Source organism: Limanda limanda, chromosome 6 (genome assembly GCF_963576545.1).
Source record: "Limanda limanda chromosome 6, fLimLim1.1, whole genome shotgun sequence".
NCBI lineage: Eukaryota > Metazoa > Chordata > Actinopteri > Pleuronectiformes > Pleuronectidae > Limanda > Limanda limanda.
The window spans coordinates 12,253,780-12,268,192 of NC_083641.1; the positions used below are offsets into that span (position 1 = coordinate 12,253,780).

The 14,413-nt window shown below is 40.9% G+C and overlaps 2 protein-coding genes across 2 annotated transcripts in view; one reads left to right on the forward strand and one right to left on the reverse strand.

Annotated features, from left to right (window-relative positions):
• Nucleotides 1-217: 217 nt before the first annotated feature.
• Nucleotides 218-8,539, reverse strand: aasdhppt (aminoadipate-semialdehyde dehydrogenase-phosphopantetheinyl transferase). Its single transcript, XM_061073773.1, has 7 exons — nt 8,176-8,539; nt 7,232-7,345; nt 6,468-6,588; nt 5,617-5,738; nt 4,587-4,748; nt 1,008-1,076; nt 218-664 (listed from the first exon to the last, which is right to left on the reverse strand). The coding sequence occupies exons 1-7, from the start codon at nt 8,317-8,319 to the stop codon at nt 479-481; spliced, it is 918 nt and encodes a 305-aa protein (XP_060929756.1). The 5' UTR covers nt 8,320-8,539; the 3' UTR covers nt 218-478.
• A 479-nt stretch (nt 8,540-9,018) lies between these two features.
• Nucleotides 9,019-14,413, forward strand: part of msantd4 (Myb/SANT-like DNA-binding domain containing 4 with coiled-coils) — a gene marked incomplete at its 5' end in the record, with an annotated part of 8,720 nt that continues 3,325 nt past the window's right edge. The window contains 4 exons of the mRNA XM_061073490.1: nt 9,019-9,061; nt 10,325-10,476; nt 11,090-11,185; nt 11,286-11,585. Coding sequence (XP_060929473.1) covers nt 9,019-9,061; nt 10,325-10,476; nt 11,090-11,185; nt 11,286-11,585 — 591 coding nt within the window. The remainder of the gene's footprint in view (nt 9,062-10,324; nt 10,477-11,089; nt 11,186-11,285; nt 11,586-14,413) is intronic.

The following is a 14,413-nucleotide window of genomic DNA, read 5'->3' on the forward strand; positions in this document are numbered from 1 at the left end:
AAGGGATTCTTGAGATATTGTGTTCATGGGAATGGGACTGACGGACAAACCAAAAACAAAATGCCTCCGACCAGTGGCTTTTGAAAGCCCAGAGGCATAATAATTAGAATTAATAATAGTAACTTTGTTCGTCATACAGATATTTTAATTCTTACTGTGTTTCAATTCATGAAAAGAGCTGTTGGGGCAGGCAACAATCAATAATGAGCACAGTGTGTATTGTAGTAACATTATTATTATTATATTACTTTTATTGAGTGAAATACAGCTATAAACAAACTCAAAACATTAGGAGGCAGCTAATGAAATTCAGAGCATGTCATTCTATGAATCAAAAGTAATTATTTGGATGCACTGTCAAGTATATTGAGGATCTTAAAATAGAAGATGTCTTCTGAGTCCGAGTCAAACCTGTGAGTTTTCTGCTTTATAAATAAACTAGACTGGACTCATGTTGAATGAAGAAGCAGCTTCAGTGTCAGTCTGAGACAGCAGCTTGTCCGGACGTGTGTGTCTCTCTCTGTCTCTGTGGACCCTCAGTCTTTGTCTTGAAGCTGTCCCAGTAGGTGGGGTCTTCCTCCGTCAGAGGTGAGGCGGAGGCAGTGAGGTCACTGAACGACAGCAGCGCAAATGTGGTCGGAGGAGGGAGAGGTGAAGGATGAGGCTGAGGGGGAAATAGAAGAAACAGTGTTGTTGATTATATTATTATAAAGTCTGTTTAGTTTAGGGCCACTAAATATGTAATATGGGAAGAATAAAGTTGTATAATATTTTATAGGAATGGAAATGTATTATTGTATAAATAAAGTCTGAAAATGACAAAAAGTTCTAAATTTACAATTATACAATAGATTGTAATAACCTTATAATTGTTTTAGTGTTGTGTAGCTTGGCCTTTAAATTTCATGAAAAATTGACAGATTTGACACTTTCTTTCTAATTCATGACAAAACGAAAAAGCCACCCTGACTTCAAATAAAGAACATGTCAACATCATGTGTGCTTACTGGAGAGTCTGGTTTGTCTGGTGGTCCGAGTGCAACAGCAACATGATGGTCAACGTCCAGCAAGCTCTCCTGCAGAATCAAACACACACACAAACACACACGTCAGCATATGCATAAATACAGTGTATAGCTGGCATATCACACTGAATAGAAAAATCACCTCAAACCTCATTCAAATTCAGAGCAAACACACAATGTATGACAAACACTGCATATGTGCGTCCTTATCAGATGTGCAGTCAAACATTAACCCAGCATGGGTTCACTCGTGCGTAATATCTTGAAGACAGCCATGTGAATATCTACATGCAGAAGCTGTTTGCATCATTTCTTACACGAGTGAGTGAAGGTGCAGTTAGAAAACCGATGCGTTGACGAGACGCACGTCCCTTCAGAGAAAAAACCTGAGCATGTGAAGCCAGTGAACGCCTGAAAAATTTAACTTTAGGGGTCGTAGAAATAAATGCATCATATTAATGATTAATACGCGTGACAAAAAAGCTCTGCTTGTGTGAATCTACACAGATTTTATCATGATTTCTTTAACACAAATCATTTGCATTTGTCTCTCAAGGTTACGTTTTAAAACAACAAAAAAATATCCACATGCACACACCCACTGTAAATACAATCCTGTTGAATTGTACATTCTCTATTCACAGTTTTTTGGGGTTTAAAGACATACATATAAATAAGGACTATTTTCTCCCGCAATCCATAATTTAGGCCAAAATATTCTGAATATCAACGCTGCCTTTTTACACATTTGGAGCCCAGAGCATGCTCGACCAATCATGTCAATCATGGCCTTTCACCCTGTTTTTGCAGCATGAAATAACTAATTAAAACCAAACTTATCAGAAAAATCCACAATTGAACAAACATCAGTGTGATAAGAACTACCAGAAGTGACAGAAACCATCTTTAAGAAGAGCTTATTTGACTTTTTATTTTGGTCCAAGCTCATTCCACTAACATGGAGGAGGAAGAGTTTATGACCTATACTGCAGCCAGCCAGCAGGTGGCAATCGTGAAACTTTGGCTGTACTTTTTTTCCCTCCATCTTTATCTCTGTAACGTCTACTTGAAATGCCAATGGTGGGTTTTTATTTGTTAAAAGGACGTATTCTGCCTTTAATTCAGAAAGAAATACTGTTTGAATGTCTGTGTGTGTTTGTAGAAAGTAGGTAGAGAAAAATCACTATGAAATGCATTAAAATAGATTTGTATCATCATGTATTGGTGTTTATACATATATATATATATATATATACATACTGTATATATGGTGTTTTGAATATAAGTGTATGTGTGTGTATCTGTTTATTATGTCCCTCAGCATCTGTGTCTAAAATCCTGTGGTAGGAACATCACCACAGGTCAACAGGAAGTAATTAGTCCCATAGCTGCTCTCTGATACAGCCAATCAGCAGGCAGTGAGCAAGAGGACGTGAGGTCAACATCACTGCTGCTCGTCTCACGTCTCTGGTCAACCCCAGACCTGAGTGTGTGTCTGTTTGTTGATGCGAAAAATCAGAGAAGTCGGTTCATTTTGACTTCATTTGACCCGTCGAGGTCACTGCAATCATTCACTGATCACAAATAACTATGTGTTACTGTTCTCCAGGATGTGTTGTTGCTGCAGTCGGGTGCAGGGGTCTACATTCTGGTGTCAGAAAATGCTATTTTTGCTTGGGAAGTGACAATTATTTGTTTATCAAAATACCTTCATAACAACATTATGCTATTTGACAACTTAATGCTGAATACCTGTTTGTTTTATAATTTTATCAAGGTTTTTCATTCTATAATTTTGGCCTATTGTTTTGTTGAAAAAAAAAAGAAATCTATCCGCTCGTTCATCCATCTGTTGAAGGCCTTTAAACCGAAATGACATATTAAATGAATACAAAATAAAGCAGCGGTACAGTGAGACAGTGTGGGAGGTTTTCAGCTACTTCTCTCTTTCCACTCCATTCCCAACAACCTGCATCTCTCTTGCACCCTTTACACATCCTACATACTGTACAGCCTTTTGCCGTCACTTCTTTTTTTCCCTGACAATTTATAGTTAAAACAAGGACACATTACCATCAAACTGTGATCGATGCAAGTGAGCTGTTTGTCCCTGGTGTGAAAACACGGACACAAAAAACGCATTAGACGTCCACGAGAGGAAAGAGGAGTAGATCAGCCTTTCCAAACCAGTGGTAACCTTTTAGCAGTCACTTGCTAATCCCTCTGACACTGGGCATGGAGGAGAGGAGTGAGAGGTGGAGGGAGAGGAGGGGGGAAAAGGGAGAAAGAGCACAGGGTGCAAAGGGGAGAGGAGGCAGGTACAGTAAAAGGAAGGGAGAGGCTGAAGAGGGAGAAGAAATTGGAGGAGATATTGGAGGAAACATCAAAGGGAAAAGTGGAGGGGAAGAGGTGAGAAGAGAAGAGGAGATGAGATGAAATGGGGAGTAGACGGGGAGAGAGGAGTGATGGCAACACAATGATTCTTCTGCTCTGACAGGGAGGTGCACTCCTCTAATCTCTCCTGGTGGTGCTAGGACAGGTGAAGGGCCACTCGAGAGGCCCCCAAGAGCAATCTCTTGTGTGTGCTTCTCTGTAGGGCCACCTGTGATTCACTCCGCACATGATCACCAGGGGACAGCCGCTGTGGAGCCGAGCAGCGAGGACTCCACGCCGCCACTGCTTTCTTTCAGTCATGATGTAGCCTTTGCTGATTTGTCAGGTTGCTATCACATGACCCTTTTCCAACAGATAACAACCAGCAGCAGCCTCAGCTACGAGTGTGGAACCCAACATGGAAAATGAATTAGAAGCGTTCCTGTTCTCTTTGCTATTACCTGTGCATTTCACCATGATCCAACTTCGTTCATGTGTAGGAGGCAAGCTATTATTTGTAAATGCCATTTTTTTTAATCTAAAACACAATAGTGTTTTGCCTTAGAATTTCTGTATCGCATGATTGTCCTCAGAAGATAGAGTTGCCTAGTTGTCATTAAAAGAAGTAGATATTCAGATTTCTACACCTCACTTACAGGCCTTCTCGTCCATGGTTTATCTTGTGCATGAAAGAGTAGGTGATGCTGTAAAGCTTCAGAAATCTCCTCCCCGTCCCCCGACAAGTACGGACATTTAACTTTTGTTCTGACTTCATATTGAAATTGAACATTTGGAAGAATTCAGACCCTTTTTTAAACACTACTGAACAAACATCCAAATTAAATATCTAAAATGTGGAGAGAGCTCACTGCATTTGAAACAAGCTACGACACAAATAGAAAACACGGATAAAATATAACAGCTTGGCAGAATGCCTTTTGAAATCTGGCACCTGATCAGTAGGAGGAAACACAGCAGACTGCTTCCAGCACAGACATGTTGCTGTTTCTCTCTGGGATGTGTGCATGCCCACACTTTTTATGAAATATAGTGACTAAACCATTGCATCAACCTGTACTCTGTTTTCAGTTTGTCATTTGTCATAAAATGCACTACAAAGACAATGCTGAGCTTTTTAGGAATCTGGGGAGTTTATGTGTCAAATTGCACTCGTCATACACAACTCACTTCAAATATCCAATCCTCCTTTTCCTCCCCATCCAGATGCATCTTGGTCTGACGTAGCGGCTGGTTCTGTGTGAGCGCTTCAGAGGACAGGTGAAACTCCACCCTGTGCAGGTCCAAGCCCAGACCTGTGCCGATGGCTTTGATGAAGCTCTCCTTCAGGGCCTTGGTGGAGACGGAGCGAACGTGATCAGTTAGACGCAGCTAATCAGCAAAAGCCCATGCAGAAATAAAGAGGATATGATAGAGCTGAGAAGGGCATTCTATTTGAGTGCTTCTGCTTCCTTGTGTGTTGGTGAGAGTGTGTGTTGTTGTTAAGTGGGGTACAAAAATCTGAGAATCTCAGACTAAAACCACAACAGATGGGAAACGATGCATACATGAATATCAGTGTGTGTGTGTGTGTGTGTATACAAAATGGGGACTGTGTGTGTGTGTGTCCAACCAAAACCAGCTCTGCTCCACAGCCAATGAGCCACAATAACAGTATTACAAGGCTAATCGCTATGGCAACCATCTAGCTCTGCCATTAGTCAACAGGGTGGTGATGATATCAGAGCTTGACGTCTCTGTGCCACCCTCTCAATCTCACAACATCTTTACTTAGCACCACCAATGCTGTCGCTGTCCATCTGTGTGTGTGTGTGTGTGTGTATGTATGTGTGTGTGTGCAGAATTTTGTGTCTTTAAGGATGAAATGCAGAGAGATGACATATAGTGAAGAAAAGACAGACTTGACTTGTGCAGTCAGCGTGCACAATGGACAAAAACGTGAGTATGTGTTTGTATGTGTCTGTGTCTTCTAAAGGACATTTCCTCACTCTTGTTGAGGGTTAAGGACAGAGGATGTCGCACCTTGTTAAGCCCTATGAGACAAATTGTGATTTGTGTATATGGGCTGTACAAATAAAATGTGATCGATTGATTGATTTATTAATTTACACACACACACAAAGAAAACAACAACAGCACCGCCCGCAGGGCCCAGCAGTCATGCAATGTGACGACAAGGTAGTATGGTTGCCATGGTTACCCAGTGGCGGTAGAACGCAGCGAGTTGCTGGTGCTCCGAGCCAGCTGATTGGATGATGCCCCACTCGTACGCTGTAAACTGACGAGTCATGATGCGGAAAAACTCCGGCACAGATTTGCTACCTGAAGGCAGGGAAAAGGGGGGGGGGGGGGGGGGGCAGAAGAGAAGTGTGGTGAGAAGCTGGAAGAAGGCGTCAGTTTCCAAACACTTAAGGAAGGTTCTTAAGAATAACAACAAAATATGCTAAGTATGTTTAACACCCACCACCTACCTATCCACACCATAGACTGTACACACAGATGCGTGCACACAGACACACACACTTCCTAACAGCTGTACACACAATCTGTCTTGGCCAAACAGCTTCCATCCATAATACAACAGTGAACCTTTGTGGTCAAGTTGGGAATTACACTAGGAAAATAGACACAATGCCAGCAACAGGGAGATGGTGTTTATGTACTGTTCTATTTCCTTGTCAGGTCTTGTCCCAATTTTGTTCCATAGTTGACCTCATTGTTATTTCTAATAGATTTCTTTTAATGGAAGTAATTAAGATGAAGAGTGTCTCTGAAGAAAAAAAAAAGACATGAAATGGAATTTATTTAGCAAAAACTATCATGTAAAAAAAATATCTATCTCTCAAATATTAGTAAATCCTGAAATATCAATTAGAGTTTTGGCCTCATTCAGATCTAAGGAGAAAATCACCTAACTCATTTTGAGGTCAAAGTGATTCTCAGTTACGAAGTTTTTTTGCTTTTGCAGATGATTCACACTAAATATTTTTTTATGAAATATAAGCAGATGTATCCGCAAACACATAACTATTAACCCCTGTATTTATTTACCTGGCATGGTGGTCTTCATGATATCCACTCCCACCTGCACCCCCTGATCAGCAGCGAGTACAGCGTAGTCTCCCTGGTGGGAGAGGTTGAAACTCCAGACACCACCTGAATCTGAACTGGCCTGCAGTTCAGGCAGGAAGAAGGGAGATCTATTAAATTTCTATTATATAGCAAAACTAACTATATACTGTTTATTAAGAGATACTAAGTATAAAAGATCTCAAATTTATCTAAGTTTATAGGTCTGGCCTAACTTAATAAAATTGAAAGTATCTATGTATTGAAATTAAATTGCAAGTGTCAAGGTTCACAATACTGAGCAAAAACATAAAACAACCAGTTCAGTGGGTTTAATATATATTAGTGTGAATAATATGGTTACATACATACACACTCAATGTCTCTTCCTGAGGTGGCTGTGGCTCAGGAAGGTGGAGACAGGCGTCCACTAACCAGACGGATGGCAGTTCAATGCCAGGTCCCCCCCATTACATGTGTTGGAGTGACATTTTGCAAGATACTGAACCATGAATTGCCGAGTGATGTGTGCTGCACATAGATGCTCTGTATGATTGTGAGTGTCAATGAGTGTATGGAAAAACTCTACTGTAACAAACCTTGAGAGCTCATCAGAAATAGGAAAACGTTGTAAAAATCATTCGGACCTTTAACCATTCCTACAGTGCAGTTACTGTTTTAGTCAAATAGAAGAGAGATGATCAAGAGATGTTTCAAATGAATATGAGGATTTAACTTTGATGAACCTTCAGTGGTGCTGCCAGGTAAGGCTTCCCTCTGTGAGATCTCTCCAGTCTGATCTGTGACCAGGGGACCCCCATCCTCTCACAGACAAACCTCCGGAGCAACAACCTGCCAGCCTGACAACAGACAACCACACACACAGAGGGAGAATGACTCAGATATCATGATGTGGTGAGGGGAAGCGGAGACAGAGTTAGTAACAAACAGACATCAGACATGTCATAATATGGCGACATTAAACACAAATAAACACAAAAACATGAAATTTCACACTAACAAACTAAATATTTCTTTGAGTCATATATTAACACACGGTAACCAGAAATATAAAGCTGAAAAAACATAGAGATAAATGCAAAATAAAGGTAAAGCTTGATCCTGCATACATGTATATTAGTTGCAATACTCTATGGAAAACTGTCTCCAAGGAATAATAATGCTAATAATATTAACAATAATAACAATAAGGGGGTAAAATAAGTCAAATTAAAGGTTCAGTGTGTAGAGTTTAGTGGCATCTAGTGGTGATGTTCCAGCTGAGCCCCCTCACCTCACTCTCCCCTTCCAAACATTATGGAGAACCTGTTGTCATAAAAAGTCCAAAGGTGTTTACTTTGTCCAGTCTTGGCTACTGTAAAACACATGGCAGCCTCGGTAGAGAGGAGCTGCTTCCTGTAAATATAAAGTATTTAAATAATAACGGGCCCATTCAGGTGTAATGAAAACAACAATTTGTTCAATTTACATAATCACACACCAGTGAAAACATCACTAGGATTATTTAATATTAAATGTCTGCCAATAGATCCCTTCTACCTAAATCGTACACACTGAACCTGTAAATACCACTCAAATAATAATTTTAGTTAAATTTACATCAAAAACGGGAAAGGCAAGAAGCAGTGGAGACAGAAAGTTTACAGATGAAGTTCAGAGTTGGACTCACCATGGCTGACTTCGCATCCTTGGCGAATACGAACTGTCCGATCCGGTCCTTCTCCTCCCTCTGGACGCAGCGGGCCGCGAGCAGCCACTCGGCCCGGCTGGGGGTCCACGACCCGCAGCGGAAAGCCCAGCGGACAGACCCCATCTCCCCGGGACTCAGATCCGACTTCACCGGCGGCTAGCGGTAGCATCGTGCATTAGCATCCAGGAGTTTTTTAAAAGCCTGTAAATTGTTTCCGGGTTCCACATGGAGGCGACACAGCGGCGGAGAAGAGACGAGTCACCATTCATAAAGTCTAAACTCTGTGTTGACTCATGACAACCATAGACTGTTTATAAAAAATGTGACAACACACAAACCAGGAAGAGCCCGGCGAGATCCAATGACGTCATAAGTGGGCGCGGTGGGGGATTGGCCAATAGGAGCAGTGGTCTGACGATGCCTTCATACGCGATCAGGAATATTGGAAAAAACCCAAAGTCGCGTTAAAGTTGTGAGGATTTCTGAACAAACACTGCAGCAAAAACACAACTGAGACATTTGATAGTTGTTTAGATGATTTATTTTGTTATCTGAAAACCTTAAACGTGTCGTTCCCCACTAGGTCTACTTTAAGGTTATCAACTGGCATTCCCCAGTGACTTTTTGTGCCCGCCCTTCCTATGGGAATCAATATTCAAAGGTAGTGATGGACTGAATTAAAAAATAAAAATAAATTTGCTAAAGCAAGAATCGATCATCTTAAGTATTTCTTAAAGTTGCGTTTTAACCGCTTGTACAAGTAGAACGTCGGGAATCTCAATTTGTTTTGTAGTGTCCGTGAAAGCAGCATGAAAATTGCTATTCTCCGGTTTTGTTTTGATTTCGGTTCATCTGTGTGCTCAAGGTGAGTTGTTTTCTCTTTAAATCAAAGATATAGCTTCAATGCAGGTGGTGGGAGGATAGACAACACACCACAGTTTTCATTTCTGATCGTGGAGTAGAAAACGTGTTGTGTTCGTCCGCTGAGAACCAACAATCTCACAGTGCAACATCAGTCGGAAAAAAACACGTTTTAATCAGAAATATGAGGAAGATACATTTGGACAAAACCTAGAAGCCCAGATTGCATATGCAGGTATTTTTTCTGCATGTAAATTAATTAAAAATGGGGATCAATTGTCGAAATATACTGGCAATTAATGTTTCTGTGTACACTGAATGTAATATTACACAGTGTGTTCTATGAAATATTCTATATCATATAAGACATTGTTGAATCTTTGCTTTTGTACTAGAGATGTAACAACTGTGTTGCTATAATGTGCTGCAGAGAAAATTGGTACATCAGCAATATCTCTTTGCTGCAGCACCTGCTAATTTATCATATTTACATACAACCTACAAATCTGCATTTGTGTTTATACTATTGAGATGAATACATTGATAAATTATTAAAACATATTCCCATATGTTGCGATCTCAGAGACATCTCTGTGGCATCAGTGATTCACCTCAAATTAATTTTCCACTATAACTGAAACAAATCATATGTCAACACTTTTCCACTTAATTACTTTGTACTGGCATGTTTATCTATCTTGTAATTAAACCACTTCTGCTCCTGCTGGATGGATGTTTTGCCAGGAAGAGGATATCGTTAATCTGTGGTCTTATCCTTATTTCTCAAGTTATTAATTCCCTGTATGTGGACACTAACTCCCAGCAGGACTGCAGAAGTAATCTCTGCCCCCCCTCGAAAAACGGAGAGGATTTAAATTTTTTACTTTGGGGAGGCATCTGCAGCTTTGTATTTCCAAGGCTCCTAGTTTAACATTTCTATACAGAGAGTCAACCTCTAATGTAACCGCTGGGATTGGTCTCCCAAAGAAGCAGGGACTGGTTGAGCCACAGGGGAATTCCTCCCTGATCAACGATATGCTTTTGAAAGGACGTGTCACTGTTAAACATGGACGAACCTTTACAACAGAAATGGCAGATTCTCTCCATCTGAGAGTGATCCCTCATTTACTCTGACATCTGACCTATCTCTGTTTGTGGCCCATTTCCCCCCCTTCCTCCTCTGATACCATTCCTCTCCACTCTATCGCTATTTTCTCTCCCCCAGTTGGCTCTCATCGTCTCTCTGTTCTCCTCCCTACATTTCCAGGGGTGCCTGTCCCCTTCCCTGCTGCCAAGCTGGATTTCCTGCAGGTGAAACATCTGAAGAGGAAGAGGAAGAGCAACTACAGTGTGAGAGAAACGCAGACCCTCATCAGGGAGATCCACAAGAGGAGGGAAGTGCTGTTCTCCAGACAGCAGGTGTGGATTTTCTGGGACGTGTGTCCTCACAGCCAAATGAATTCCTGTCCTATTCAAGTAGCAAGTATTTGAACTAGCTTTTTAATATACGTCTATGTAAACAGATTAACACAGTAATTACTGAAACAAAAACTGCAGAGGTATAATATGAACAGTAGTCAAGATATATGTCTGAGGGGTTTTTGATACAGTAAGCTGATGTCCAATCTAAAAAGGAACATAATATAATATATTATATTATAATATAATACTATATAAAGATATAAGTAAAATAAGGCAGAGAAAGAGTAAAGCTAGACCAATCAACTGGCCAGGTCAATATATTGGTCAATATTAACAGATATCAACGCATACATTGGCCGATAAGTAATACAGCTGCAATACTTCCTAAATACCTAAATATAATTAGGAAGTAGCATGTCCAACATAAAGCAGTTCCCTTTTCAAATATAAAATGCCCGGTGTTTTACATTAAGCACATTTGTCATTTCCATCTTTTTTAAGGAGCCTATGTTTCTCACTCTTCACTACAGTCCCACAGCAACTTATTCCTTCATCACCCCACTTCACCACCATCATTACATTCTTGTTCCTCTTCTCTGTGTCTGAACAGAACACAGCCATTAATGAGCTGAAGAGACAGGCATGGGAGGAAGTGGCTCGAGGAGTCAATTCACTGGGGGAGGGGGAGCTACGAACTGCTGCTGAGGTGTGTGTCTTTCTGTGTTCACATCACATCTTTAAATACATACTCCTCCTTTCTTATCTCTTGACTTACGGTTCTTTTACTCCCACACCTCGCCTTGCAGGTGAAGCGACGTTACCTGGATTGCCGTGCCCTAATGAAGCGGAAGCAGCTTCAGGCAGAGCTCTGTCTCTCCTCCTCCTCCTCCTCGTCTCTGGCCCTGAAGACAGAGTACGATCAGTCTTCCCCCGAGCATGAGGCAGCCTCTCTGGGGTCGGGGTGCGACCAGCTGCTGGACCTTTCTGGCTTTCCAAAGGACTGTCACTGCGACTGGCCGGAGCTGGTGGGTCTCAGCGAGCCGAGTGGTCAGGCCATGATGGCACCGCCGGACATGAAGATGGAGGACGATGTCAGTGAATACAGAGTAAGAAACAATACTGCAGCATCATAAGGCCTGTGTGTGTGTCTGTGTGTGTGTGTGTGTGTGTGTGTGTGTGTGTGTGTGTTACTGTAGCAACACAAAACCGAAGGTTAGTCCTTACACCACAGATTCCTTCTGTATCTTATTCATTCTGATTAAACCTCTGAGTGCACTAAATCGATTTCCATGTAAATGAGGACAAAATTATTTTCTCAAACACCTTCATGCTTTTTTAGATACGGAGCTTGTGTTAAAGCCACTTCTTTTGTGAAGAGATAAGTAGCAGTCATCTACATGCAAGTCTTTGCTAATGTGTTAATTTGCTTAATGAATGTCCTCATCAGCAGAGGTAGTTATGTTTAATATATCACAGTGATTATGCAACACATGTCGCTCAAGTGGCTCTTGTTAATCTGGCCTTTTAAATGGGCTCATCGGTTCACAAGGTAGAGACAGAGACAGATTTAGTGCCTGTTAATTAATTAGGACTTAGTCCTAACATTTACCCTTATGTTGTGCAATAGGAGTAGACTTGACGTTGGCTAATTATTAATAATCATGAAATATGATTATTAAAATAATAAAAATTATCTATCAAAAATAATTAAATTATTAATTGAAGATGATCAGTAATCAAATAACAATAAAACCACTAATGAGAAAATAGGAATTATCAATTAGAAAGTACAAGCTATCAATTAACAATGATAAGGTTATCAACCAAGAATAATGAAAATAATTAGTCCAACACAATAAAATTATCAATTTAAGAATAATACTATCTATATTAATAATTGAGAAAGGGGGGGCACCACCCTGGTTTCCCAGGGGCCAACGATGTCAAGCTATAATTATCAGTCTCATAATGATAAATGTCAAATTAATAATGTCAATATTTTAATATTAACGAATACTAAATAAACAGTGAAGGCTTCTAAGTTCGAGCACAGGCGATCATAATCCAGCTGCAATCACATACATATGCACAAATAATCACAGACTACAGATACTTTAATTACAAAATTATTTATTAAAAAGGGGAAATAAAGTTATGTTATTCAATGATTTATCATTTTAACAAGCTCCAATATTTCAAAGGTAAACACAGCAGCAGCACTTATCACAATTCAGAAAATACATGGACAACCTGCGGTCTACCTATGTATGTCTGTCTGTGTGTGTGTGTGTCTGTGTCAAAGTGTCTCTCTGTGTGTGTGTGTCTGTGTGTGTGTGTGTGAAATAAAGTTAGTGTTATTTAATGATTCATCATCTTAACAAACTCCCATATTTCAAAGATCACAACAGCAGCAGCATTTATCACGATTTAGAAGACACATGTATCCACCTATGTGTATCTGCGTTTGTATGCATCTGTCTGTGTCTATCAAAGTGTCTGTGTGGGTGTGTCTATGTGTGTGTATGTGAAATAAAGTTAGTGTTATTTAATGATTTATCATTTTAACAAACTCCCATATTTCAAAGATAACAACAGCAGCTTATCACAATTTAGAACACGCATGTAACCTCTGGTCCATCTATGTGTCTCTGTGTGTGTGTATCTGTCTGTGTCTATCAATGTGTGTATGTGTGTGTGTGTGTGTGTGTGTGTTTGTGCGAGAGAGAGAGAAAAAGAAGGGGCGTGGCGATGACGCGTAGTGACATCACATCTAAGATGGAGGCCGATCATGATTCGTGGAATCAAGGCCTAAAAACTCTCAAAATGGCGGATTGACTACAAAACAAGATGGCAGAGCCGTTATGAATTTAGAGCCAGGATGGGAGGAGAGAGAGAGCGGAGGCGTGGCAATAATAGACTCAAAATGGTGGGTTAACTTGCGTTATTCAAGATGGAGTCTATGTTAATGACACCATGTGGCCGGAGCGCACACTGGTGGTCGTCACATGAATTACACAAAGGAAATTTTAGACAAAGAGAATTCTTATCTCTGCTTGGCTTTGGGGGCCGAATGGTTTCCAGATGTGTTCAGCCTCTCTAAGCATAGATTTAACTATGTGACATGACCTGTATTATAAATACAGGTCAGAAGTGTGTATAGGTCGGTTTAGAAGGAGAGAGAGAGAGAGAGAGAGAGAAGACATGTAAGGAGAGTTCAAAGAAGCTCTTAAAAACACGCCAGAGATAGATTAACAGTGATTTAACCACTCAGCCCAAAGCGGACGTTGTGGGCTGAGGTTCTGATCGGTAAACTCACCGCAGACTAACACAGACGTTAACAGCGTGGCTGGAGGCTTTCCTCGCAGCTCAACCACTAACACAAAACCCGGAAATGAACCGGAAGTAGCGGCTCGTCGTAGCCGGCTAAAACAATGAGACTCAGCGGTCTCGCGCCAGATACAATCAAATATTAAACAATATGCTACGTATCACAACTAACATCTGCCCAGACAACATAAGCCTCTTACTGTGACCGTGATTTCGTGGGTTGCATGCGACTTGGCGCGAATCCCCGGAGGTTCAGTGAATCGCTTGAAGTTTCTCAGACGGGCTCTCGTGAGCACCGCAGCTGGGCCGGAGCCGATCCGTTGTGCTCCGTGGCGAGATGAGGTTTCGTCTTCTTCTGCAGCAGCGGAGATCGTGCTGCCTCACAGGGACGTTCGGCTGCTTGTAGCCGTTGTAGATCGTGTGGAGAAAGAATAAAGTAAAGTCCGTGTGGATAAGGAAACAGTCTGAGATCGTCCAGCGAGCAATTTCCTGTTTTGGTCTTTCCAAGTTAAAACAGGAAAAGTCCTTTTCAAAATAAAAACGTCAACTAAGGTAAAAGAAGAAATGAATGAAATGAATTGAAATGAATAAAACAAACGTCTTATCG